At 44.2% G+C, this 26,748-nt stretch overlaps 12 protein-coding genes across 12 annotated transcripts; 7 read left to right on the top strand and 5 right to left on the bottom strand.

Annotated features, from left to right (window-relative positions):
• Positions 1-1,583: 1,583 nt before the first annotated feature.
• LALA0_S08e00958g (LALA0S08e00958g1_1) lies at positions 1,584-4,073 on the top strand (the record flags this gene model as incomplete). The annotated part of the gene is made up of 1 exon (XM_022770964.1): positions 1,584-4,073. One exon carries the CDS (start codon positions 1,584-1,586, stop codon positions 4,071-4,073), a length of 2,490 nt encoding a protein of 829 aa, XP_022629591.1.
• A 205-nt stretch (positions 4,074-4,278) lies between these two features.
• Positions 4,279-5,832, bottom strand: LALA0_S08e00936g (LALA0S08e00936g1_1; the record flags this gene model as incomplete). Its single annotated transcript, XM_022770963.1, has 1 exon — positions 4,279-5,832. The coding sequence occupies one exon, from the start codon at positions 5,830-5,832 to the stop codon at positions 4,279-4,281; it is 1,554 nt and encodes a 517-aa protein (XP_022629590.1).
• A 356-nt stretch (positions 5,833-6,188) lies between these two features.
• FUM1 (LALA0S08e00914g1_1) lies at positions 6,189-7,673 on the bottom strand (the record flags this gene model as incomplete). Its single annotated transcript, XM_022770962.1, has 1 exon — positions 6,189-7,673. One exon carries the CDS (start codon positions 7,671-7,673, stop codon positions 6,189-6,191), a length of 1,485 nt encoding a protein of 494 aa, XP_022629589.1.
• Positions 7,674-9,080: 1,407 nt separating this feature from the next.
• On the bottom strand, positions 9,081-9,350 carry SOM1 (LALA0S08e00892g1_1; the record flags this gene model as incomplete). Its single annotated transcript, XM_022770961.1, has 1 exon — positions 9,081-9,350. The coding sequence occupies one exon, from the start codon at positions 9,348-9,350 to the stop codon at positions 9,081-9,083; it is 270 nt and encodes an 89-aa protein (XP_022629588.1).
• Positions 9,351-9,575: 225 nt separating this feature from the next.
• Positions 9,576-11,216, top strand: PCM1 (LALA0S08e00870g1_1; the record flags this gene model as incomplete). The annotated part of the gene is made up of 1 exon (XM_022770960.1): positions 9,576-11,216. One exon carries the CDS (start codon positions 9,576-9,578, stop codon positions 11,214-11,216), a length of 1,641 nt encoding a protein of 546 aa, XP_022629587.1.
• A 1,055-nt stretch (positions 11,217-12,271) lies between these two features.
• Positions 12,272-14,191, top strand: KEL3 (LALA0S08e00848g1_1; the record flags this gene model as incomplete). Its single annotated transcript, XM_022770959.1, has 1 exon — positions 12,272-14,191. One exon carries the CDS (start codon positions 12,272-12,274, stop codon positions 14,189-14,191), a length of 1,920 nt encoding a protein of 639 aa, XP_022629586.1.
• Positions 14,192-14,616: 425 nt separating this feature from the next.
• HAT2 (LALA0S08e00826g1_1) lies at positions 14,617-15,879 on the top strand (the record flags this gene model as incomplete). Its single annotated transcript, XM_022770958.1, has 1 exon — positions 14,617-15,879. One exon carries the CDS (start codon positions 14,617-14,619, stop codon positions 15,877-15,879), a length of 1,263 nt encoding a protein of 420 aa, XP_022629585.1.
• A 73-nt stretch (positions 15,880-15,952) lies between these two features.
• On the bottom strand, positions 15,953-17,472 carry PBI1 (LALA0S08e00804g1_1; the record flags this gene model as incomplete). The annotated part of the gene is made up of 2 exons (XM_022770957.1): positions 15,953-17,089; positions 17,194-17,472. The coding sequence occupies 2 exons, from the start codon at positions 17,470-17,472 to the stop codon at positions 15,953-15,955; spliced, it is 1,416 nt and encodes a 471-aa protein (XP_022629584.1).
• A 377-nt stretch (positions 17,473-17,849) lies between these two features.
• POL5 (LALA0S08e00782g1_1) lies at positions 17,850-20,930 on the bottom strand (the record flags this gene model as incomplete). Its single annotated transcript, XM_022770956.1, has 1 exon — positions 17,850-20,930. One exon carries the CDS (start codon positions 20,928-20,930, stop codon positions 17,850-17,852), a length of 3,081 nt encoding a protein of 1,026 aa, XP_022629583.1.
• A 391-nt stretch (positions 20,931-21,321) lies between these two features.
• On the top strand, positions 21,322-21,510 carry ATP15 (LALA0S08e00760g1_1; the record flags this gene model as incomplete). The annotated part of the gene is made up of 1 exon (XM_022770954.1): positions 21,322-21,510. The coding sequence occupies one exon, from the start codon at positions 21,322-21,324 to the stop codon at positions 21,508-21,510; it is 189 nt and encodes a 62-aa protein (XP_022629582.1).
• A 744-nt stretch (positions 21,511-22,254) lies between these two features.
• On the top strand, positions 22,255-24,474 carry MDL2 (LALA0S08e00738g1_1; the record flags this gene model as incomplete). The annotated part of the gene is made up of 1 exon (XM_022770953.1): positions 22,255-24,474. The coding sequence occupies one exon, from the start codon at positions 22,255-22,257 to the stop codon at positions 24,472-24,474; it is 2,220 nt and encodes a 739-aa protein (XP_022629581.1).
• A 381-nt stretch (positions 24,475-24,855) lies between these two features.
• Positions 24,856-26,616, top strand: KAR9 (LALA0S08e00716g1_1; the record flags this gene model as incomplete). The annotated part of the gene is made up of 1 exon (XM_022770952.1): positions 24,856-26,616. One exon carries the CDS (start codon positions 24,856-24,858, stop codon positions 26,614-26,616), a length of 1,761 nt encoding a protein of 586 aa, XP_022629580.1.
• Positions 26,617-26,748: the final 132 nt, after the last annotated feature.

The following is a 26,748-nucleotide window of genomic DNA, read 5'->3' as shown; positions in this document are numbered from 1 at the left end:
GGGGGGGGTAAGTGTGCAACTTACAACAGTGCTCGAAGAGGTTAGGCATTCATCGGGGATTTTTTTTTAAAATGTGCGCCTTGAAGCTTCTGATTTTACTTAAGCTCACGGAATGCTAAAACTCGATTTCGAACAAACCTTCCCGCGTGCAAAAACTAACAAGCGGCGTGAAAATACTTTGCTACATTCTAGCATGGCTTCCTCCCTTTTTCTTAAAGAGCGGTAGTGCATTTTGTTCACTTTGACCTTGTTGCAACATTCAAAAAGGGTGTTTTTAAACCATGAATGGCATGGCATCCGCCCGTCAAGATGGACAGTGATGGAGAACACCGGCTGTACCGATGAATTGTTGAAGTAGTGGCTAAAAATACTCGACAACTCGTTGTTCCGTTACTGGATGTACAGCATTCATCCGGCTTTCTAGTGTCAAAAAGGAAAAGCAGACCATTCTTTTCTATCTTGATTTGAACCAAATTGCAGTGTGCTGTTTTTACCCCACATTAGCGCTCCTCAGCTTAAGTTTCCAGCGTGGTGTTTTACAGAGATCTCGTTGTTTAGGCCCATTTTAATCATGATGAATGGATATCGGCGCTAAATAAGCTCTTTGCCCACACCCAGGATTGTGCAATGGAACTCGCTACTTGTGAGTATAGAACCCACGAACCTTCATTCACTTCAAACATTGTGACTTTGAGGTGAACTGAAGCATTCGTAAATTTGTTTGGCATGGTACTTGGACCCACCAAGTGAGGCTAATGAACATGCACAAGTGTACTGAAACGAATCAAAAAGATTTTCGGTACCACCTACTTTCAAAACATAGTGCATCGCTAGCTGCTGGTAGTAACAGAAGAGGAATCCAAGTTTTTCAGCCCTTATCAACGATCGGCTGTCGCTTATGCCAGTGCCAGCAATGATCTTCAGTTTCCACTAACAAAATAAATTTTGGCCATTATTTTTGTTGTCGCGTCGGCCACTTCGGTTCCTATAAACTCACGTTGCCGTTGTTGTCGTGAATTTAAGAAACGTCTCGGTTGCTACAATAAAAAAAAGAGAAGTACACCTTGAAATTGCAGAACAATATGGCGGTTTCGATGGTACGTGGGTTCTCTATATGCAACTGCGTTACACTATTTTCGCATTAACGTAAAAATGGTACTGCCTGTAACTCACTTCGCCAGTAATTCCGTTTTTCTATGAAACTAAAATGTTGACGTATTAGAAGTAACTTCTTTCCCTGTGCGAAAGCTGAATTTTTCAAGCACAGATCTCGCCGAACAGAGCGCCTCTGAGAGTAACATGCGCTCAACCGTTTGTTACCTAGAATGACTATCCCGATGCGAAACATTTTCAGGAATCCATGTGGCAACAAGTAGTTTCACGTCGCCATGCCGAAAGGAAAAAAAACGAGAACTCAGAACAAAGGAAGGTATCGCGTCTCTTGCGGACGATAATCCCGTTTTTGTATTCTGACTGGCGGTGCTTCGAAAGCGTTACGATGCATTGGCGTTGGTATATAAAAGGCCATTGTGAAAAATGGGAAAGCCGGTTAGTCAACAGATGGGCTTCGTCGTAGTAACGATATGTCTGATGGCAACTACTACCGTGAACGCGAAGAAAGAGATCCTGTCGTTACCTTTCCCGAATATCCTGAGCTCAACAATCTACTAGCGAATAGTTCATGGTTGACGGCATCAGGGACAGCTGAGAGTTTGGAACTGCAAATCGAACGGTTGGCCGTCGACTCATTAAACGCATTAGGCGTTAGGAACGATGCCTATGTTGTTGATTGTGGCCCTTCTGTTGCATCGTCAGGTAAAAGCGGCCAAAACACTTCATCACGTACACTGTATGACCCATCGATTTCCGAAGTATGCGTTGACAACATTGCGACTCTGCAGGGCAAGTACAAAGGTTGCACCGGTCAACAAGATGCGGAGCTCGTAGACCTCATTGAAGTAATGAAAATTACGGCGACGGCAGAAAATCGTTCGAAACAGACAGGTAAAAAGACGCAAGAAGAGAAAAGGGCTAGTAAGAAGGAGCATAAGAAGGAGGGGGACAGTCTGTTGAAGTTGTCACACATAGGTCTGTCCAAGCAAACTAAGAGTCCGCCTGTTGCCTCGGGTGAACCCCGATCAGCTCTGAAGACTTTCCCAAGCCTGGACTCTCACAGACGTCACCTGCTAGCCGAGATGGCAGAAGCCTTGCATCAAGAAGTTCAGCCAATGACCGATTTTCAAATCAGCTCTCTAGCGGATAGTAAAGGAAGAGCTTGCGAAGTCAAAATTAGCCGAAACAGCGAGGAATTGAAGCATCCCAACTTTCTGCTCAGACCACCATTTGCCCCATTTTCCAGCGGTCAATCTTTTCTTCTATCTTCAAAAAGTGGCCAAGGTCGCTGGTTCCTTTATGTCATGTCAATGGACAATTCCAAAGAGCGGTTCGAATTATGCTTGAAGCTTCACAACTTCAATCAGGCTAGCTTACCGATCGATTGGCAAAAAGCCAAAATTGAAATACTGCCCATAGATGGACAAGAGACTCGGATGCTGGGGGCTTTAGAGAGAATTGAGCGCTCTCAATTTCTTGGGGTTGCGTTAGGACGTATCCCACCTAATGTAGCTAGTGACTACAGCAATGAAAACCTCAACATAAGCGAGAGACTCAACGATTCTCAACATCGTGCTGTGAGCTCTGCTTTGAAGGAGAAGGTCACCTTGGTTCGAGGGCCTCCAGGTACCGGGAAAACGGCGGTCATAGCCGACATTGTCAAAGAGCTACTCGAACGCAATGAAGGCTGGCCAATACTATGCGTGGCGGAATCCAACATTGCAGTTGACAATCTGTATGAGAGGTTATCAGGCATTTGTAATGGGCCAAGTTTACTGAGAGTTACATCCACTGCCAAAGAGCCCTCATATCCGCCCGACGACAGCTTGGGAGGTGCTTGCTTACACAACATAATGTTTCCACTGTTACCCCCAAATTTGCAGAACGTTAAAAAACTGTTGCAAGAGAGAAAATATGAGGCAATTGCAGCGGACGATTATCACAAGCTATTGGAAGCCCAAGCAAAGTTGAAGTTCAAAATATTGAGTAAAGCTAAAGTTGTGCTCACAACTAATATAGCGTCTGGATGTTTGGTATACGAGGGTACTTACGAATTCGAAACGGTGATCATGGATGAGTGTACACAGGCAACAGAGCTTTCTTCTCTGGTGCCGATATCACTTCCTCATGTCGAAAAGTTAGTTTTCCTGGGAGATGAGAAGCAGCTGTCCTGTTTCTCCAGAAATGGTTTAAAGCAAGTGTCGTTATTTGAAAAATTGCTCGCTGATAAGAATTGTAATCCAGTAATGTTGCATACTCAGTACAGGATGCATCCATTGATCTCTGAATTTCCGGCAAGAACGTTTTATCACGGCTCTTTAAAAGATGGCATCAGTTCCGAAGACAGAGAATGGCCGACGCCATTGCCTGTCATATCGTTCCACCATCTTGAAAATGCGAAGGAAACAGTAGTTTCAATTGGCACAGACCGCCAATCTAGACACACCTATCGGAATCTAGGCGAGGCGGAAATTGTATTAAAGATTGTTCAAGACTTGATTTCAACCAAGGGCGTTCTGCCTGGTCAGATTGGTGTGATAACTACTTATTCCGCTCAAAGAGATTTGATCATGAAAATGGCAATGGACCTCTTCCAGCCTGAGCAGAAACGCTCGTCGACTCTGAGAAAGATGATGAACGAAAGTGGAGAAGGCGGCATTGAACCACAAGCTATCACGAACAGCGTCAATGGAATGGTGATCGCGACGGTGGATTCCTACCAGGGTCATGAAAACGACTTCATAATCCTCTCATGCGTAAGAAGCAATAACTACGGTGCCATTGGGTTTATCGCAGATAAGAGAAGATTGAACGTCGCACTGACTCGAGCTCGATACGGCCTATTTATTGTCGGAAATAAAAGGACTCTAACTTTGAAAGGCGCATTATGGCGGAAGTTGATAGACCACTTTGAGAGCAGAGGTGCTTTGACATATGGTTACAAGAACTTGAATGAATAAGCTTTACTCCTGTTGCCTTTTTCCATGTGTTGTGCTATGAGGTTCACTCAAAATTACTTCCTGTATTCAATTAATGCTTTCAGTAGCTACATGTATAGGTAGCGGCTTCAGACCTGGGCTTCTTCACATAAGAAACTCTTGAATGGCCAAAAAGAATAGTATCAATGGTTACGTAAATCAAACCAAGCCTTGAGCTTTGATCTGCCTAGTACGTCAAGACGTTATCCTTGAACAGTTCGCACAGTTCGATCCAGTCCTGCTTGTTCTGTACGGTGCCCAACGCCCCGCACATAACCAAGTTCATTCCGCCATTAGTTGTAGTGCAAGCGCTCAAGGTGAAGCTATGTCTTAAACTCCCTAAAGTCTGTGCGAAGTATAAGTCATTAATCCTGAACCGCTGCATCTCTGGATCTGGTTTCACAAAGCCAATGTTGCTCAACACAACACCTTCACGGGGAAGTCCGATCAAATCATCGGCCACCAACTTATCCACGTTGGTTTTTCCACACACCGATTCAAGCATCAATGCACCCAGTGGATAGAGATAGTCATTGTTAACTTTGGCATTGTGGAAGACCCCGCTATAGTATTTGACTAATGACCAAAAGGCATTCCTGTCGTCTCTTACATTCAAAGAAGAGACGAGAAGATTGTAGCGAGATCCGCCAATGTTACTTCCGTAGCGGTACATAGCCCTAAGTTCTGGGTCATCAGGAAGTAATTGGGAAGTGTGCATAGGCACCACCATGTCGATGAACCATTCCCATAGCGAGTTCGAGAATATTTTGCCGTACTTGTACATGGATACAAGCCAGCAGGTTTGTAGAAAAGGCGTGATGGTACAGTTGAAATCGTGGGCCTTGATTTTTTCTCGTATCTGTTGGACCTGTGCTGGCGTGAAATTGAGGATGTAAGAGTGCACACGATTGCCCGCATCGGGCTTTGTGACGCGCGAGACTACAGCCCCTTTCGAGTGGTAGCTGAGGTACTTACGAACAATACCTGTGCCTATCAAACGAGGAAGATACGTCAAGGGTGGTTTATAGTTGACACGGTCGTCAATTGGGACAGGTAGTTTACCTATGCCCTTGTAATCAGTGACGTAGTCAAAAATAACATCGTCGGGAGCAGAATGAACGCGCGGGTTGCTGAGGTGGAAACACACGTCTTTGAAAAAATTGGCGGCAGAGCTAGCATCGCTTGAGCAATGGTTGGAGAAAAACAGTACATTCGAAAATGAGTCCTTTGATGTCCCTGGTAAACACAATAGTCTCCAATTGGGCTTAGAAGCGTCTCCGTAAGGTATCCTTACAGTTGATCCCACATCGAAGATTTCACTGGTATATCTGTGCGATTGGGTCTCGAACAATTCGAGAATTTCCTTCACGGTACTGGCGTATTCAGGCTGCTCGTTCATCAAAATATCGGACATGTCAACCTTTTGCAATAGTCGCATATATTCATGCGAGGCCACTGGTTTAGAAATATGTTCATCACTAATGTAATATTTCAAACTGTGGTCTTCCTCGTTTCTGGGAATCACCGTGTGTAACAAAATCGGATTGTCCAGACAAACTGCTCTAACAGCAGAAGATAACTCTTTGCGAGAAAAGGAAGCCGTTACCTCACAAAACATGCTGAAGTTTGTGTACAGGTCTTGGCGCTGACAGGCTGCAAAGTAGTTCTCCAAATGGCCTAATTTCCGCATATGCCCTCGCTCCTGCATCTCTTGCAGCAGATTGAGATCTTTTTCTTCCATGATGCACTACAGGTCTCCGTGTCTGCTTATTGGAATCAAACAGCGGCAGTAAAAGTATCTGTAATTCATTGGTCTTCTCTTGATGTTACTTAACAACGCATTTGATCTTTCGCGAGCATCGTTCGGTGGCCTGCAGTGCAGGAACGAATAAACGAATCATGAACGAACTGAGCCCTGAGTAACGAGCGACGAAGAAGTCGAACAATGAGAAACACCCACGGTCTTTAGCCAGCGGGGAACTATTGATCTTAGTAGAACACAGGAATTGTTTGTTTAAATAGGAATATTATGCTCGAGGAAGGATGGCATAAAGAAGTAAATGTGTTATTCAAAGCATCTCCAAATGGACTCGGAACTTATTTAGGTCCGATCATGTTCTCAGGAACGACCCATTCGTCGAATTCGGCACTGGACAAGACTTTCAGCTCCAAAGCAGACTCTTTTAGAGTGATACCCTTCTTGTGAGCGTTTTTGGCAACCTTGGAAGCAGCGTCATAGCCGATCTTTGGGTTCAAAGCGGTCACCAACATCAACGATTCGTTTAGTAGCTTGCCAATCTTTTCTTTGTTGGCAACAATGCCGTCCACACAGTGAATTCTGAAAGAGTTGCAGCCGTCACCTAGTAGTCTGATAGAGCTCAAAAGGTTGGAAATCATGACCGGTTTAAAGACGTTGAGTTCGAATTGACCCGAGGCACCTGCAAAAGTGATGGCAGTGTTGTTACCCATAACCTGAACACAAACCTGAGTCAAGGCCTCATTTTGGGTAGGGTTTACCTTACCAGGCATGATCGAAGAGCCAGGTTCGTTTTCAGGTAGCGACAACTCGCCGTAACCACAACGAGGACCAGATCCTAGATAACGAATATCGTTGGCAATCTTGAATAAGGAGCAGGCTAGAGTGTTCAAAGCACCTGAGCATTCGACGACGGCATCGTGTGCAGCTAGGGCTTCGAACTTGTTAGGAGCTGTCTTGAAGTCAATACCGGTCTCCTTGCTGACCTGTTCGGCGACCTTTTCAGCGAAACCAATCTTGGTATTCAAGCCGGTACCCACAGCGGTACCACCTTGGGCTAAGTATTTCAAATGGTGTAGAGACTGTTCGACACGGGTAATACCGTTGGTCAACTGTTGAGTGTATCCGCTAAACTCTTGTCCCAGGGTTAAAGGGGTAGCATCTTGCAAATGAGTTCTACCAATCTTGACAATGCTATCGAATTCTTCAGACTTGCGGGCAAAAGAATCTCTCAAGGCTGTCAATTCAGGTAGAAGATGGCCGGTGATCTCGGTGACAGCGGCGATGTGCATAACAGAGGGGAAAGTGTCATTTGAGGACTGAGCTTGGTTACAGTGGTTGTTTGGATGGATAGATTTAGGACCTTTCTCGCCACCCACAATCTCAATGGCCCTGTTGGAAATGACTTCGTTAGCGTTCATGTTACTCTGGGTACCTGATCCGGTCTGGAATACCACCAATGGGAAATGGTCAACAAGCTTTCCACTGATAACCTCATCCGCAGCCTGTTGAATAACCTTCGAGACTTGAGGGTCGAGCGTGCCAATAGATTCGTTGACGATAGCCGCAGACTTCTTAAGGATACCAAAGGCTCTAACCACAGGCTCGGGCATGCGTTCACGTACACCACCAATTTTGAAGTTCTCCAGAGAACGTTGCGTTTGGGCACCCCAGTATTTGTCGCTGGGAACACGAATCTCACCGAATGCATCGGTTTCCACACGGAAGTTGTTGGTGCGTGTCACGGCAGAGGCAGACAAGAGTCTGGCAGAGGCCTTGCCCTGAGAAAGTGTCTTGCTTGCACCTTTGGACGTTACTTTGAACATGGCTATGAAATGCTGAGTCGAAAGCCGACGGTTTTTGATATCACAGAGTTGCGAAACTGTAGAGTGGGGACCTATTTGGCGCGAACGCTGGGATATATATCTCTTATTTTCGATGCTGCTGATCTCGAAACGTATCATGTGCGATGGATTGAAATTCGGACCCGAACACGGATTAAGCTGGGGAATTGCATACCCAGAGGACAGATCGGCAAGCGACGAGGGCTTTGAACGATATACAGTTACTAAGGGTCAATTCCACTATTCAACGGCGCTTGAATCGGAAACCCTTGGCTGGTCGGTTTTCTCTCTCAAGTCCCATCCATGAGTGAGTGTGATTTGTGATATAGATATCCTATGGGGACCTATGGGGAAAGCCATATGCATGTACAATGATGCCGTTACATTGAGTTAGAAAGCCCTAGTTGTAAATCAGGTCATGTACCTTTAGCATACAAAGGATGGGCGGTGTTTGTCTTAACACTGCTCTAGCAGGGACGTTGCGTGGAAGTTATCGGCAGCAACACAAAAGCGCTTTAGCGACTCCAAGCCGTGATGATGATCGATACTTTAAACACTTACACACGTAAAAACTAATATCGCTATTTTACTGGGCCTTAGCCGCCAACACTCAGTTCTTTATGTCTAACTACACTAAAACTATTAGGGTGTCATACTCCAATTGAGGGTTCTCAATAAGCTGTTGACACGCCGGACAAAACCAACACAAATGTCAAATGTGTCAAGGACCTGGGAACCTTCCTGATCGCTGGAGCACCGAGCTTTTATAGTCGATAGTCTTGTTTTTGTGTCACAAATCTTTTGTTTACATTTATGAAAGGATATCCCGAGTACGGGCGCGAGTACACTTCGAAAGTCACGAGGCGGAAGGGAATAGATCTGGCCCATGCTTCATAAGGCTATAGAGAGTGTATCGGATTCATGAGAGACGTGTATAGTCTATAGAACAAACAATACGTTCGTATTTGTGGTACTGTTCAGTAAAACGTGGAAATTGGGCACGTCTTGTGATACGTTTTGGTAGCTAGTCAATTGGGTGACATCTCATGAGCGTCTGTACCTTTTTCTTCCCATCAGTAAAGTAGTCCTTCCCAGTCGATAATTGAAGTTGGCCCTGGGGCACTTTTGACACAGCCGCTTCAATGACCAATACTCACTTCTCGACTCTGTTTTCGAGCACAAACTACTGAAAAGCCGGTAGGTGAAAAGCCAAGCCACATGATCGTCTCAATTTTGTTCTCTTTCAGACCTTCTGAAGTCTAGGTCATCTTCATCTCGGTCTCATTTTCCCATCAGACTTTAGTAATCTCTTGGTCCCTGCAAAAAAATGCTGATATCTGCCTCCATTGCTTCATTTCCCACACATCCCACTATCCCTCTTTCTTCCTTCTAAGACCCTTTCCCCATAGACCAAAACCTCTCAACGGTAACATCAACGGCACCATTTGTGAGCTCCGTTGTGACCTCGAATCGAGTCTTCCGACGCTGTGCACCCACAACACACTCTTGGAAAACTCTTTTGAAAGGCAAACACACGTATTTCAGCCCATCGTACTCGCATTCATGTTGGATCAAAGACTTCAACTGACAAGGTTCCACGATTCTGTTTCTTACCGGTGCAAGCTCTTCTCTGCCGAAAACTGGAGTTGGAGGTGCCATTTACAAGACCATGAATATGAATCCAGCGCTATTTGAGCCGGTTTGAGTAAAATAGGATGAACTTTTGACCTAAAATTATTGTGATAGTCTATTTCTGTAGGTATTCGAACTTAATATATACCGTTCATGGGAAACATATAAAAAGTAGTCAAAATTCTTGGAAGTACCTGAAATCTCGGAAACTTGAATTTGAAGTGTGCCATTGATCAATCCTGTAACGCAACAATGCTCGACGGTGAGACTCTTAAAGCTCTTTATGAAAAACACTGCAAACATGGGTTTAAATACAGTTACGGTACAGCTGGATTTCGCTACAAGGCGGATATTCTAGACACTGTGATGTTCACCACTGGCGTCTTAGCAGGGCTCAGATCGCTCCATCTTAGCGGACAAACAGTTGGGGTGATGATAACTGCGTCTCATAACCCACCAGAAGACAATGGTGTGAAAATTGTGGAGCCTAGAGGCGAAATGCTAGAACAGAGCTGGGAAAAACATGCTACGCAACTTGCCAATTGTGCTTCAGAAAGTTATGCTAGTTTTGCAACAAACTTGGAAGAACTGGTAAAAACACTGAAAATTGACACAAACCGTTCAGGTGGGATCGCAGTGGCCCGTGATTCGCGGGAATCGGGCCCCCGTTTATTGGAAGCGTTTGAAGCTGGTGTACAGGCCTTTCCTACTTTGAGAATTAGAGATTATGGCATTCTGACCACCCCACAATTGCATTTTTTGACAAGCAAAACGAATGAGTTTCCTCAAAATGTGGAAAAAGATGAAAAGCTATACTACAATGAGTTTTTGTCAGCTTGGGATGAAATTACAACCATCAGTGGAATTGAAGCGCTGCCTTTCGAATTGAAGATCGATGCGGCTAACGGGATTGGCGGTCCAAAGATAAGTGCCATGCTTTCGCAACGCCAAGTTTTCAAAAATGCATATGAAGTTTCAAATGCCGATTGGCAAAATTATGCCGCGCTCAACTATTGTTGCGGCGCGGACTTCGTAAAGACAAACCAGAAACTTCCACATGGTATCGCCGTTGGCGAAACTTTCAATGCAAGACGCATCAATTGCTCGTTTGACGGTGATGCTGACAGAATAGTGTTCTATTACAACGATCCTCAAGGTCAGTTTAAATTACTGGACGGTGATAAAATGGCTACTTTATTTGCCAAGTTTTTCCAGCAGCTTCTCCGCAGCAGCGGATTGCAAAAAGACGTGGAAATGGGCGTCGTTCAAACCGCATACGCCAATGGAAGCTCCGCTAATTACCTCGAACAAGTTTTAGGTGTATCTGTCAAATGCACATCTACAGGTGTAAAACATCTACATCATGAGGCGGTTAAGTTTGATATCGGCATCTATTTCGAGGCCAACGGTCACGGTACAGTCGTTTTCTCGTCAAAATTTGTGGAATTGTTGAACTCGAAGCTTGCGACAGACTCGCAATCATCTCCCGAGTCCTACAACTCCTTGAAACTGCTATCAGTCTTTACTAGGCTCATAAACCAAACGGTGGGAGATGCTCTGTCTGATATGTTAGCTGTATTGGCTGTCTTGTTGGTTTTGCAATGGACCCCTCAAAAATGGGATGAAGAATACACCGATCTACCCAATCGTCTAATCAAAGTCGTGGTGCCAGATAGAACCTTGTTCAAAACCACGAATGCGGAAAGACAGCTTGAAAGTCCAGCTAACCTGCAACAGGAAATTGATGCACTCGTGTCAAAATATGACAATGCGAGGTCGTTTGTTAGGGCCAGCGGAACTGAGGATGCCGTGCGTGTCTATGCAGAGGCTGCCTCAAGGGAACAGGCTGACGAACTGGCTGCAATGGTGGGCAAGCTTGTTGAGAATTGCTAGGTGTGATGTTTGTCTGCTATTCTGTTCAGCTTTTTCCCTTCTTACTTGCATGCATCATTTCACACTCCGATCCTGGCTCAATATTTGCTTCAAATAATCCATATACAAGACAGGATACATCTCACTAAGCTACTTATAATGGCCTAGGCCTGGAGAAAGTCTAGGTAGCCTTTTCAGCACAAGAATTTAAGCTTCTTATAAATAGTCTGACTGGACCTGGAGACGACATAGCCAGAGAGAATAGAGTGATAACATTAGGATGACGTAAACCCTATATCATTGAACGAAGGAATCAAACGATTGAATCATAAACTTCGTTGTGGTATTTGGTCGTAAGTACAGCTAGGGCGCCAGGATATGTGTGCTCGAGAGTATCAACCGTCATGTGACTCTAAATCAGCGACAGGGTGAACTAAAATGATAGGTTTCTACTGCTCTTCTCAACTACATGTGACATAACTGGGAGAACGTCTATCAATAATCGTGGAACTTCACAACTGAAGTGTGTCTCAAGTTGCCGTTAATCCATGTCATTTTCAACTGCTATGTCTCATAAAATTATTCTTCTCTCATATTTCTTGAAAACTGATAAGAGTTGTTACATGGACAGCAATGAGCACAAGCCTCGTCAATGCGATACAAGAAGTCTCTATACTTCCTCAGAGTCCCAAAATTTAGCATTCCAAGTCATTTGAAGCCAGTTCATTACCAATGACGGATTTATCCCATCGAACTGATAACTTCATATGTAAAACGTGCAAACACACAGCAACTTACGAAAACGATGGCGGGATTGTAAATGAATTAATAGCAACAAGTCTACATTCAAAAGTAACCAAAATGGGAATAGAAATCGGTGTCAGAGTGCCAATATATAGTGTCGCTGCTCAAAGCACTATATATCGTCATTCACGAAACCTTCAATTACCTCGACATGGCTAATTAGCTTCGATGAATGATGCAACGAACCAACTGGTTAAGAGCTCATCGCCCGATTCTTTACCGATTCTTAGCGACATTTATACCCTCTCAAGACATTGAGTATCATATTCAGGATGGCTAAAAAGAGTAAGAAGGACAAAGAGGCAAAAAAGGCCAGGTCTGAACAGAAGAACAAGAAAAATTTGGAAAAAGCTGAAAGTAAAGACAAGAAGAGAAGCAAGAAACTCAATTCTGAAGATGACGACGATTTAGATATCGATGAGGTGCTAGCGGCGTATCGCAAAGAGCAAGAGGAATTTCAGGAAATTGTGGTGTCAAGCGTGGTAAGACCAAGCCAACGTGTCAACTCATCTATGATTTCGAACCCAACGCATGGAAAACGAGAATTGATTCTTTTTGGTGGTGAACATACCAACCCTTCGACTTCCAGCACAACTTTCTACAATGAACTTTTCACTTACTCGCTTGATAGTGCTCAATGGCGTAAAATCGGATCTAAAAATGCGCCAATGCCTAGATCTTCCGCTGCTGCTGCTGCACACCCAAGCGGTGTGGCCCTATTTCATGGAGGCGAGTTTTCGTCTCCAAAGCAGAATACGTTTTACCATTATTCAGATACTTGGCTCCTGGACTGTGACACCAAAGAATGGACTAAGATCGAGCAGAAAAATGGGCCTAGCGCCCGTTCTGGACACCGTATGACCGTCTGGAAGAACTATTTCATTTTGCATGGCGGTTTCCGCGACTTGGGAACTTCCACCTCATATTTGAAGGATTGCTGGTTATTCGATATCACCACTTACAAATGGAAGCAAATAGAATTTCCTCCTAGCCACTCAATTCCGGAGGCTCGCTCCGGTCACTCCGTCATCCCAACGCAAGACGGTGCAGTTCTCTGGGGAGGCTACTGTAAAGTTAAAGCTGGACGAGGATTGCAAAAGGGAAAAATTCTCTCGGACTGTTGGTATCTTGTCATGAAATCGGACATCAGCGCCGTCAGGTGGGAACGACGCAAAAAGCAGGGTTTTCAACCATCACCCCGTGTTGGTTGCTCCATGGTACATCACAAGGGCAGAGGTATTTTGTTTGGAGGTGTTTACGACTATGAGGAAACTGAAGAAGGATTGAACTCGGAATTTTTCAACGATCTCTTTTCTTATCAGGTCGAGTCCAACAGGTGGTATGCGCTGAAGATGAGGCCTCAGAAGAAGCGGGTCACTGCAGCGCCAAAAAGCAGTCGAAACAAAGATGAAGAACTCGAAAACATACTCAATGACATCTTGAAAAAGGCAAATCTCGCCGATAACGACGACGGCGCGGATCCTTACGACGATGAGATCGAAAAGGAGTTGCGCAGGATGGATGAACAGGAAGAAGCCGAAAGCAAGTCCAAGGAGTACACTATTCTGACTCAGTTGCCTCATCCACGTTTCAATGCCACCACGGCGGTGGTGGACGACCTATTATTTATATTCGGAGGTACTTGGGAATATGGGGAGAAAGATTACGGAATCGACTCGTTCTATTCTATCGACCTGAATAAACTTGATGGAGTGAGGTTATTTTGGGAAGATCTTGAGGCTGTTGAGAAGGCTACGATGGAAGACGAGGATGGCGAAGACAACGAAGACGAAGAAGATGGGGACGATGATGAAGACGATGATGACGAGGAAGACTCGGGTGACAGAAAGCTGGTCGCCGAGGAGGAAGACGAAGAAGACGAGGGAGAGGAAGATGATGAAGGAGATGAGCCAGGGATACCTGATCTCAGACCCTGGCTCCCACATCCCAAGGCCTTTGAATCGCTGCGTGAGTTCTACATACGGACTGGTGCTGAATTTTTGCAATGGGCTATTTCCAACAAACGTGATGCCAAGGGCAAGCACCTAAAGAGGCATTCTTTCGAGCTGTGCCAGGATCGCTGGTGGGAAAGACGCGAACAAGTCAGAATTGAAGAAGATAAGTTGGAAGCTCTGGGTGGAGTTGAAAATGTGATTGAAAGAGATCCAGCGCTCACCTCAAAAAGAAGGTAATTTTGCGAAATCTGGCTAAAAAGGAGTTCAGGCTTCACACAAGAAATGCTTGTTACTTTAATAATTGATAGAGATGCCTGTGATATTCTAGTGCACGGGCAAAACGAAGGCAAGCAACACTTGACTAAGTGTCAGTGAATTGAACAATACTTGACTTTTTCCATACACAAGTTGGTTAAGTTCAAGAAACAAGATACATTCTACAAAACGAAAATATTGAGTTGGCCGGTGCAAACACACTACAGAATATCGGAAAAGCCTTGGTTGAGCGCAACAGTGTTACTAAATGTCGAAGCTGTCACCGTCGATCTCGTCACTTTTTCATATACTGACACCTGTAAATAAATTACATCTTCGATGTTGAATACAGTTACTTGACCAGCTACCTGTCAAACTACCTGAACAATCCCTCTCAATTGAGCTCAATGACTACTGCAGAACCCGATCAAGAGCTTTCAACTGACCAGGAGTATGATTTGTGGAAATCTAACGTCCCTTTGATGTACGACTTTGTCAGTGAGACCAAACTTATATGGCCATCACTCACAATACAATGGCTGCCAGATAAAGAAGCTAACTCTGCGCAACAGGAATTGATTGTGGGGACTCATACATCCGGAGAAGAGCAGAACTACTTGAAAATAGCGACTGTGGATTTACCTGAGGAAATTTTTCAGAGTGGGTCTTCAAATGACAGGAAAATAGAAGATAGTAGTAGCGCACATGGCACTCTTAATGGCAACGCTGATGTGGATGCTGATGGCAATGGTGGTGGTGAAAATTCATCGAAATCGGTGAAATCCAAGATCAAAATCACCCAGAAATTCGAACATAGAGAAGAGGTCACTAGGGCGCGATATGCACCTTTTGACAGTAATCTGATAGCTACCATCAATGGTTCAGGAACAGTTTTTCTCTATGATAGGTCCCAGGATAAAGAAAATGCATTGAGAGGTGAGTTTTCGTTTCATAAGGAGAATGGATACGGGCTCAATTTTAGCGTTGCATCGCCAGGCGATTTACTTTCATGCTCAGACGATGGAACAGTGGCCCTTTGGGACATCCGTTCCGCAAAGCGCACACCTATCAAAGTGGATGAAAATCACACAGATATCGTGAACGAGGCGAAATGGCATGAAACAAATCCAGATTTGTTCGGATCTGTCTCCGAAGACAAAACATTGCTGCTTCACGATAAACGTTCGGATAATCCTATAGCCACATTGAAGCAAAGCGAAGCGTTTAATACTTTGGCCTTCAGCAAGCATTCCGCTAACCTTTTTGCAGCGGCCGGAACAGACTCTTTAGTTTATCTCTACGATCTACGAAAGCCATCGACACCTCTTCACAGCATTTCAGGCCACCAAGATGCTGTAACAAGTTTGGACTTCGCTTCTCATAAGGATGGTATTTTATGCTCAGCGGGCTCTGATCGCAGGGTACTTGTGTGGGACCTATTTCAAATTGGTGCCGAGCAGCCCCAAGAAGATGCTGCTGATGGAGTGCCTGAACTACTAATGATGCATGCGGGTCATAAAAGCGCCATCAATGATTTCTCGTGCAACACCAAATTACCTTGGCTTATGGCTAGCGTTGAGGAAGATAATACTGTACAAATTTGGAAACCTTCCAGTAGTCTTACAGATCCATACGTTCCAAAGGATTACGACATACATAGTCTTGAGTAGACTCTACAGCGTTTAAGATTATCTGTAGACTCTACAGCGTTTAAGATTATCTATAGATCATCAGTTCTATCGATCATACGATTTTCGGGTATAGCTCTATTAATGACTCGAAATGCTCTACAAAAGCATCCAGACAGGAGTTTTCCTCTGGATAATGAATGCTTACTGTGAGACCAGAAGATGTCAGGCAGAAATGGATCGACATAAAAACATCTTTCTTTCTACTTCTTGCAGCGTATGCATCTTGGATAAAGTAGTGGTCTTTCTCCGATTTTGAAAAAGTGTTTTCGGTGAGGTCAATGATTTCTACGACATGATTTCGCGTTTTTTTTCGATGGATAAGATCTTCATTTCCTGTGAGCGCCAGATCCTGCTTAGCATCAGATGAAAAATCAGGCTTTTTCCTAGCATTCCTCAACCTCTCTGACACAAAGGAGAGAAGTTCATCAAATCGAGATCCTTTCTCTAACGGTTTATTTGTGAGTGTCTGATCGTTCAAGGTCGCGCCCTCAAGAGTTGCTTCTCCGGCGTCAAAAATACTCAAAGGGTTAGTTCTGTAGTCACTAAGAGGGAAGTCAAAAGAAATGTTGTTCTTGTGGTAGAGTCCCGTTTGTGCTGTTGGTTCATTCAGATTTCTTGAAGTCATTGGAATTGAAAATTTCAAGCTTGATATGTGTTCGAAGTCTGCGCTTTGAAGGCTGAATATCGCAGCAGCAGCAAGAAACGTTTGAAGTGTTACAGCACTGCCATTGACAGAGCTCTGGAGGATTGATAGTCTCGTAGATTCGACGGTTCCGAAAACAACTTTTCCACAAAGCCTAACAAGGCGGGTATTCTTATCCGGTGAAGGTAATGGATTGGCGATACGATCGCATTGCCTATCGTCGGTTAAGAGCGCTGTTTTTCCCTTAACAAGGCTGCAGAGAGCTTTTGTTGTACTCAGAGAGTCATCATAACACGTACAGAGTTCTGGTAAACAAACCAGAGCAGGCTGTCTGGAAATGCACGAGTTCTGCAATGGCTTAAGCGCCGGACCAGACTGGAAAATGAAATCTGAAACCCGAGAAGGATATTTTTCTAGCGAATTGAGTGCATTCAGAAATAACTTGTGAAATGATGCAGCTGCGTAGGAATCGAAAAGAGCATCGTGCCCATGAAATATGAGGGTTTGCCCGTGTAAATAAAAAGTTTCCATAGGGGTCTTCCCGTGCTCCAAGTGTTGCTATTAAGAATATCGTGTAAAATATAAGGTGGAATTCCTCCATGACAATTCAGGCGCTCCTCGCTGTAGCTTTCATACTGTATCTCACGTACAACATCATCATACCTTATGCATTCAAGCAATTTAAGCCGCATATCGGAGTTCACAGTAGTCCGAAGCTCACTGTAATCCTCGATGATCTTGGTCAAAGCCGCAATAATCAAATTTTCTGACAAAATCTGGCTTTTGTTGTGACAGCTTTTAACCTTATCAATGCTTGCGACCTCAAAAGAAGCGCCTTCGTATGTTGCTGCAAAGACAACACCATTCTGTAAGCCATTGGTTGTGTCAAAAATCACGTTTTCCTTGTTGATGTCGGTGGAGTGCTTCATTCTTGAGTGGTGTAGTCTTGATCTTGACTGTGACGCGACAAACGTTAACTCTTTTATAGTTAACATTACGTTACTCGGCTGTGCCGTATAGCCAGCTTGTGCAAGTTGTTGATTTATGCCAATGATGAACCACTTGAGCCCCACCATCAATTGATATCGTTTACTTTCGTTTAACAATTCGTGTCACATCTTCAGCGGCTTTTTCTTCATACGAATCAGGAAGTAGCACAACGGCGCATCCATGTGGCAGTGGCTGCTCTGAAACTTTTGGTAATTGACAGCTTCGAACGCTTCTTTAATTTGCCACCGGAGTGTTCTGCTATGAATAGTACACAAGGTCCTCAACGGCAGCAAAGGACAAACAACTCCTCGTTTGACTAGTTTGTCGTCTGCTGCTTCTTTAACGACAGCCAATTGAGGAAATCTGTAAACATGCTCACACCGAACTTTCCCCACTTCAACCACTCGTTTAATGATTCATGGTATAGTTTTGTCAAAGTGAAATACGTTTCCATCGAAGGGTCCAACTCAATCATTAGCTTGGCCAGAAAGATCGAAGTTGAAGAGCAAACCGAGAAGAAGAGGTTCGGAAATTGCCCTGGCTTCTTTGAGAACATAGACTGATGAATGTCCCTAAGTAGCTCCGTTATGGTGTCTTTGTCATACCTTCCAGCAGCGTTGACGCCACTTACTTTGATTTTCGTGATCTTATTTTTAGCCAGCTTCGACACTTTCTCCGCAAGTGGCCTGTCCATAGTTGTTCTGACACATTCTACGAGCGGAACAACAGTCTCCAATATTTTCTCCAGGGCGCCAGAAAAGTCATCTTTCTTGGACTCAGCCTCAGCCCAACGTGCCATCACTTCAAGCATGTCTACCACCTTGTGCTTGAAAGCGATGACATTTTCTCTCGATTCCTGAACCTCTTTCTTTCTTTTATTACCCGTTGGAATCTGGGATAAAGCTTCCTTACGGCGCTTGAAGATTTCTGAAAGTTGATCATCAAGTTCCATCATCTTCTCATCATCAAGGTCCTCATCACTTGAGTCCTCATCATCGTCGCCTGTGCCGCTTAAATCGTCAAAATGGACCTCACCTTTGTCGTCAACTAAAGAATCTGGCAAATTCAAAGCTTTCGCTAGGGCACTGGCAGCTTCTTTCTCAATGGTGCCAGTATTATCATTGTGCAAATCGTCTTCTTCTTCGTCACTGCTTCCGTTATCTTTCGAAGCGTCCTCATCTTCTTCTTCATCTTCTTCATTTTCATCTTCTTCGTCTTCGTCGTCGTCATCGTCTTCTTCTCCCTCGGAGCTCTCGCCTTCGTTAGCACCCTCAAAAAGATTACTATAACCTTCTTTATTTTCCCTCGCCGGTAGTACATCAAGCAAAACTGAAAGGTCATCAGGTGAGACCTGACCCACAAATGATTCCCATATCATCAAACTGGACTTTCTTAATAAAGCTTTCTTTTGAGCCGCCAACGATAACAGAATCTCAATGAACCCAGCGTAGGAGCCATCTTTGTTTTCTTCATATAGCTCGGAAAACGATATGAGGTCTTCCAGTACAGAAACAGACTCTGCTTCGCCTGAGTACGCTTCTAAAAGATTGACTGAGAAAAGTAACTGTAGAGCCCATAATTGAATGTTAGATTGATCTTCCAATAGCTTGTTTTTGACAGTCTGAAGTTCTGTCTCGGCAGTGGAGAAAATGCTGCTGATTTCGTCATCTACCGCATTTATAAGCTTTCGGTTCCTCTGTTTGACAAGAACCTTCTCCAGAGCCAAATACGGCCAACAAATTTTGGAAGGACCTTTTTCTGCAGAAAGGAGATCAGCGAGGACAGAGTAAAGCCTTTCAACAGCAATTGTATTGATCGATTGGGTAGGAATATGAGTTTCAGCGGTGTCCAAAAGATCATGTTTTTGGAAGAAGCCAAGTTGTATAAGCAGGTCAAGACAAGGTTCAATCCATGAAATGTCAGTCTGTACCTTATGTGCTCTTATAAGATGGAGTACAGCATCAACAGCAAACCTCGTTGTGGAAAAGTCGTTGTCATTTTGGGAAAGATGTTGACCCAGAACTTCTACCACATTGAGGAGATGCTCGCTATGGAGATTCTTAATCGCCAGCAGATTGGTGATTGTCTTAGATTTCGTGAGCTTGTCGAAATGTATAGATCCCGTCTCACTGAAGGCAATTGCCTCCAAAACAGGTGCCGTCTTTTCTGGATTCTCTTGACAAACACGCAAGATTGCATTTAGAGATTTTTGAGATATTTTATGGAGATTTCTCTCGGGACTACCAGATTGGTTTATTAGGCATCTCATGAAGTTAGTCGAAAAAATGTCTGAGAGGTTCGAACTAAGAACCCGTTCTAATGCCTTCTCGAAAACTAAGAACCCCAAATATTTCCTTTCACTCGAAGCCTTCTCGCTAAAGAAAGAGTCGTCAATGACTGATTTCCAAAACTCCGGAAGTTCTATCAATTGCTTCTTATCATGTGAATCTTTTTTCCTTTTCTTGGAGACAGGTTTTTCAGAGACGTGGCTGTTTTCAATGCCAGTGCTTAGGATGGCGGGCAGTAAAACATCCCATACAAAGTGTAAGCGGGGAGCCCAAACAGCTTTTTGCTTTAAAGACGTATCTTCAGATACATTGGCTTCTTTGAGAGCACTTGCGATCAGCGGGAGGTTTCCTTTTTTTAAAGGGTCTCCGCCTTTCCAAGAGTTCTGCAATTGACTCTTATCGAGCCCAGATAGTTTCTTAGTTGTAGGGCAAGTGTGCAACAGGAAGATGTAAATAGCGAGACCTTCGCTGGTGAGCGTGAGGTGGCTTTTATCCAATAGCCCGAATATAGCATTGACTGTAGCGCTAGATGTGAACAGCGGAGCCAATTTCTCAATGGCCTGATACAACGTGTATAGAGCAGATTCACGAATCCACGTTTTGGTAATAGCGACATCAATCAATGCGGTAGCGTACTCTAAGGTAAAATCGAGATTCAAAACTTGGGATCCAGATTTGGCATCGCCAGTCTTGAAGACGTGAGAAAACAATGGCTCATTCAATAGGACTTGAAGGCCAAAAAGCTTGCCAAAAATCAAACCTCGTTCTTCTTTGCCATTTTTAACAGCCTCTTTTGATAACGACGAAAAAAGCAGCTGGGTGTAATGGCCAATGTCGGGCAGAACCTCGTTTTGTAAAGCCAAAAACACAGCCTCTGTGAGACACAGGCCGTAACCGAGCCTGGCACCATTTCTGCTGGAAGAAAGCCCGTTGATGAGTCTGGAGAGCACATAGCTCCATTCGGAAGATTCTTTTGATAATTTAGAGAGCTCCGTAACAAGGTTAACGGTTGCTTGCAACCTTTCTTCAGAAAGATCAGACGCTAGTTTATAGAAGAGATCTCTATCGATCTTGGTCGACACTGCGTCAGACTCGTCGGTTGTTTTCATATTTCTAGGTTATTTATGACCGCAGAACACGATTAAAAGCAATATGAGACGTCTTGACGACTGTCTTGTCTGCTGCTAGCGGTAGTTGTCTTCGTTGTATCAAGAGATAGTTTTCGAGGTTGAAAAGTTAGTACTACGGGCGATGCCCGTACTCGTGTATAGTTACCATTGAAAGTCTTGATAGCACGTGATTTAATTTTTAATTTTTCAACTAATGTTACCCGGTCCTGGAGATCTCTCACACGTGACTTAAATATTCATAATAATTTTCCTCCAATAGAAAATCATCTACAGTCAATTAACATAGGTTCAACTAACTACCAGAACTCAGATTGGCTTCTTCTTCAATAATCTCAGCAAAGCTTGTCAACTCGAGTGTTTCAACGTCATAATGTCTGCGTGGAGAAAAGCTGGTTTGACATACAACAACTACTTGGCTATCGCCGCTCAAACGGTTCGTTCCGCTTTGAAAACCGAGGTCCAAAACACCAAAGTCTTGTCCAGAGGCAAGACTGACGCCAAGTTTGTGAAGTACGAGAACGGCAATGCCACTGCCGATGCTACTCTTTTGAAGAAATAGACCACCTATTCTTGAAAAGGGAAAGTGCTGAAATGGGTGCGTTCCCGATCATATGTTATGTATATTCATAAGAATGCGTGTCTTGGCCCTGTACAGAACAGGGCCAAAACCAGTAATAAAATAGAAACTTTGAGAAAACGCTGCGAGATTGGACACCATGTTGCACAGACTGACGAGGTGTGAACTAAAGTGACCCAGGTCGAGAGACCATGCAGTTATCGTAGGTTACTTGAGTAAGGTTCCCATATATACTAATATCGTATATCGTGATTTTGGGGAATTTGGAACCTCGAGACATAGTCTAGAGTTCAACGCGTCTTTGGCAGAGACAGGGCTATGTGAGGGTGGTTTCGCCAGGTTCGATCAAAATCGTTCCAGGAATCCGTGTCTTCTTAGTTTTTTTTCTTATTACTTAGATAATTAATTACCAGTTTGCAGATGAGCATCGATAGACGCAAATTCAATTGAACTACGTGAGAGAAGAGCGGTGTAGTGGAGCACCATCAGTATTCTCACCCATAGTTCGAAATAGCTGCCATAGAGAACAACACGTCGTGATTCAAATGATCACGTGATACTTTCATATTCCAACCATACCGTTCAACATAACATATGTATCTTGTATATGTTCGATATTCAATTACACTGAGCCTCTGAGAATCAAACGTCAAAGGTGCACGTCTTCGTTCTTAAAACCACCCCTCTTGGTCACTAGTCGGCTCTCATATCGCCCCTGTGGAATAGATGTTGGTACGATCGCTGCAATTGCTGCGTTCCAGCGGCGTGGTGGACGGTCTGAGACGCCCTCCACTTTTACTTCGGCATATGCACAGGAGCGCAACGCCGGTTCATAAGTCTCTGATTTTGAGAAGGGAACACGGAATCTTTGGGCCTCAAGGCTCACGTCCTGATTTTAGATACGTCGTGCGCCAATTTTCCGCTTCCGTAACACGCTTTGAAGCTCAGAAAGCTGCTGAAGATACTCCAAAATCTGCGGGAAAGGAAGTCGAGGAAGTCAGCTCCAAGATGGATTTCCAAGAAGTATGGAGGTTATTCAAATTGGCTCGACATGACTGGAAACTGCTGTGTCTTGCCATCGGACTATTAACCATCAGCTCGTCTGTTGGTATGGCCATACCGAAAGTCATTGGTCTGGTCCTGGATTCTATCAAAAATGCGTACGCTGCGGCTTCTGGACCGACCAGCTTGGATGATCTACCCCCCATAGTTGGAAACTTGGGAATGTACGAATTTCTTGGGGTTTTTGCCGGAGCTTTAGTCTTAGGAACTGTTGCCAATTTTGGTAGAATCGTACTACTCAGGGTATTGGGTGAGAAATTGGTCGCTCGACTGCGGTCTAAAGTTATCAAAAAGATTCTGCACCAAGACGCAGAATTTTTCGACCACAACAAAGTAGGTGATCTAATTTCAAGATTGAGTTCGGACGCTTACGTCGTTTCGCGGTCAATGACGCAGAATGTTTCCGATGGTTTCAAAGCGATCATTTGTGGTGGTGTTGGTATCGGTATGATGGTTAGTATTTCCACATCCTTAACCTCAGCGTTGCTACTATTCGCTCCTCCACTACTGGTGGGAGCGACAATATACGGGAAAAAAATTAGAGCGATATCGAGGGAGCTTCAGGAGTCTACCGGTAACTTGACCAAGGTTTCAGAAGAGCAACTCAATGGAGTTAAAACTATTCAGTCTTTTGTGGCCGAGGGAAAGGAGCTTGGTCGCTACAACAGGGCGATTAGGAAGGTGTTTTCGTTTGGAAAGAAGGAAGCTTTGACCAATGCCACATTTTTTAGCTCTACAGGTGTACTTGGCGACTTGAGCTTCCTTATTGTCTTGGGTTACGGATCTCAGCTTGTCCTACAAGGTGCCCTATCGGTTGGTGATCTAACCGCTTTCATGCTCTACACGGAATACACAGGATCGGCAGTTTTTGGTCTTTCAAATTTTTACTCTGAACTCATGAAAGGGGCAGGTGCAGCCTCGAGACTGTTTGAAATGACAGACCATGCGTCAAAGATAAAGCCAACCTCGGGGAAAGCTTTTGTTCCTCGCTCTGGCCAAATTACATTTCACGATGTCTCTTTTGCTTACCCTACGAGGGCGAACAATCAGATCTTCAACAACCTCAACTTCACCATCGAATCTGGGTCAAATGTGTGCATTGTGGGGCCATCGGGTCGAGGCAAATCAACGATTGCCTCTTTGCTGCTTCGCTACTACGACCCCACCAGCGGACATATCACTATTGATGGACAGGATATTTCCAAGGTCAGTTGTAAGTCTCTGAGACGCCATCTTGGTGTGGTTCAGCAAGAGCCAATGCTGATGTCAGGAAGCATCAAATACAACCTCACATATGGGTTGAATGGCGAAGCCCCGATGGAAGAAATCCGTGCAGCAGCCAAAAAATGCTTCTGTCATAACTTCATAACAAAGTTTCCTGAGGGCTACGACACAGTCATTGGTCCTAGGGGCGCTTCTTTGAGCGGAGGGCAAAAGCAACGAATTTCGATCGCTCGCGCTTTGATCAAAAAGCCCAAGATATTGATATTGGATGAGGCAACGTCCGCTCTTGACGTGGAAAGCGAAGGTGCCATCAATTATACACTGGGTAGATTGATGAAGAGCAAGGAATTAACTATCATAAGCATCGCACATCGACTCAGTACGATTAGACGATCAGAAAATGTCATTGTTCTCGGTCACGATGGATCAGTTGTAGAAATGGGCAAGTTCCGCGAGTTGTATGCAAATGAGAAAAGTGAGCTTTTCCAGCTGCTGAATGACAAGAAAAAGAAGAGAGAAACTGCAAGTTCTGCACAAGATTCGCGTACATCTGATGAAGCCGAAGATGCTGTCGAAAACAACAAAGTAAATGATGAAGTGCGCGAACACGTTGCCCACGACTTCACTCTCGATCAAAAGTCCTCTAAGCTAACACCTTGATCAAACGGTCATTCGCGTGCACAATTAGCAAACCCTTACAAATCATACTGGACAAATTACAATTGATAAAATCCGGAAGCAAGCATAACATGTACATATTAAAGAGAGCGTAAGTGATAGTGTTAATAGAATATTCATAATAGTGGGAAAGAAAGAATTTGACCTGAGCTTAAGAAACAAAGTAAAAAATGGTAAAAGCTCATCTCTGGCTTTGAAGCTTAGATCCCAATCCCACCGATTGAATTTCGGCAATTGAATAGATGTTGAAAGACGGGACCGCATTAGACAAGACACTACTATCGTCTCTTTCACATGTAACCGTGGACGACAGCACTCAACATTATTATCAACAAACTGTCTTACACGCATCGAGTCCGAACAATGAGCCCTAAAACGCATGAACCTTCGGCTAATGCTGTTCCAATGGAACTGAACGTCTCGTTTCAAACTAATCCGAGTATCCTTGTTGAAACTTTGAAAGTCCTTACTCTTCTGTCTCCGAAAATCAAGAAAGATGCAGGTCATCATCGGGGCCGGCTGATCGCTGATCTCAGCGAATTATCAAGACAATGGCAACATTTGCAGGGAGTTTTAGAGTCCCGTTTTGACCTAGAATGCTCCGATGAAGAAGTGCTCGAGAGATTCGCGGGTATGAACAGGGTCAAAAACGATTTCTACCGGGTGTTTCAAACAATCACAGATATAGAGGCTGGCTTGATAGAACGGCTTGACGAAATAGAGTCTTGGGTCGAAAATGGAGCTGAGGACGAGGAACTGCATAATTTGATAAACACATTCGAGGACTGTTGGATGAGACTTGATCGTTTAAAGATTCTGCTGCGATCTTCAAGGTATGCTTTGGAAAGCGGGCTAGAGTTCAATGCAATTCTCAACGACAACATCCTGGCACTGGATGCATTGATAGACGGAAATGCTGAAAAATGTTTTGAAATAAAAGAGGGCATGAAAAGCTCGGAAATCTCGCGGGCTTCTTTCGACATTCAAAAGAGAGTCAGCAGCATTCTTTCGGAGTGTGCCGATACGGGATTTGCTCGAGTGCCTTCTTTTTTCGAGGATTCTGACCTCTTCGAGAAATTCATCACAATCAGGGATACTATAGAGCCATTGGAAGAAAACTTACGACACACTTTACGCCACAGGATTGAGCATTTTGGCAATCGTCAGATCAACCATGCTGAATATTTGGTCAATATTTTGAAAACAAAACACAATGACCTTGGTCAAAAACACGACTCACTGCTGGTTGTTTTCTATTTACTTAAGGAAGAGCTTGTAAACTCTCGCTGGAAGGAGCTCTTTAAAAGCTTGAACAAAATCATTGAACAGGACGTAGTGGCCGCTAGTGCCATGGTCACTGAACAAGCAGCCCGCTCAACACTGCGAACGTTAGAACGCTCTAAACTCGTGTCACTCCAGCAGGAAATTGAAAATAACTTTAATATCGTATACCAGGCTCTCCATAGCTCTGTGCTTAGCGTCGATGTGGCCGATCAGTCCAACGAGCTTGCCGATCGGTGGCTTGAAGTCAGATCACAGATACAAGAACTTCGCTCACAGGCAGATACAGACGAAGATCTAGCGTCACATGTCCAGAAGTTGTCTTTACGAGAGGAAGAACCTGTCGAGAAAAGGTCAACTCAAACGCGCTCTACCAGTGTTGGAGCATTTTTGTTCAAGCGCATGAACATCAAGCCAGTCATGGTAAACACTACCCCAAAGTCCGCTGTGAAGCTCAAACCACTGTACCAGCCATCATCGATCTCACAACCCGCTCGACTTAACTTTGAGAGTATCCCCAACCTCTCGCAGTCATACAATAGCGATGAAATATCAACTAGCATCATTCCAAGCCCAAGTCGAAATGCAAACCCCGACCCTCTACCTGACATTTCCCTTACCGAACTACTGCATCAGAAAATAGCTTATTTTTCGAACCTGAGGTCGCAAATTCCCGTATTCAAGTGCCATAAACACAATTTGGCACAACCTATCATCAACCACTTGTCAGATCCAATGAAAGTGGTACCTCAAAGCTCGATCCTGCCCATCTTGGAATCTGAAGTATTCCAAAGAAAGTGTCAACTTTCGACCTCGTGCTTACCTAAGCTGCAATTAAATTGACTAAACTTACAAGTCAACCAAAGACTATTCTAATTCTCGATTTGATGTTGAACATCAGATGCCAAGCGCAACCATCAACGATCAGACGTACCGGATCGTAACGTTATCAAAGATATTTTCATTAGTCGGGTG

The sequence above is a fragment of the Lachancea lanzarotensis genome, scaffold LALA0S08 (assembly GCF_000938715.1).
Source record: "Lachancea lanzarotensis genome assembly LALA0, scaffold LALA0S08, whole genome shotgun sequence".
Lineage (NCBI taxonomy): Eukaryota > Fungi > Ascomycota > Saccharomycetes > Saccharomycetales > Saccharomycetaceae > Lachancea > Lachancea lanzarotensis.
Note: the sequence above shows the minus strand (reverse complement) of the source record. Positions and strands in the feature narration are given on the sequence as shown.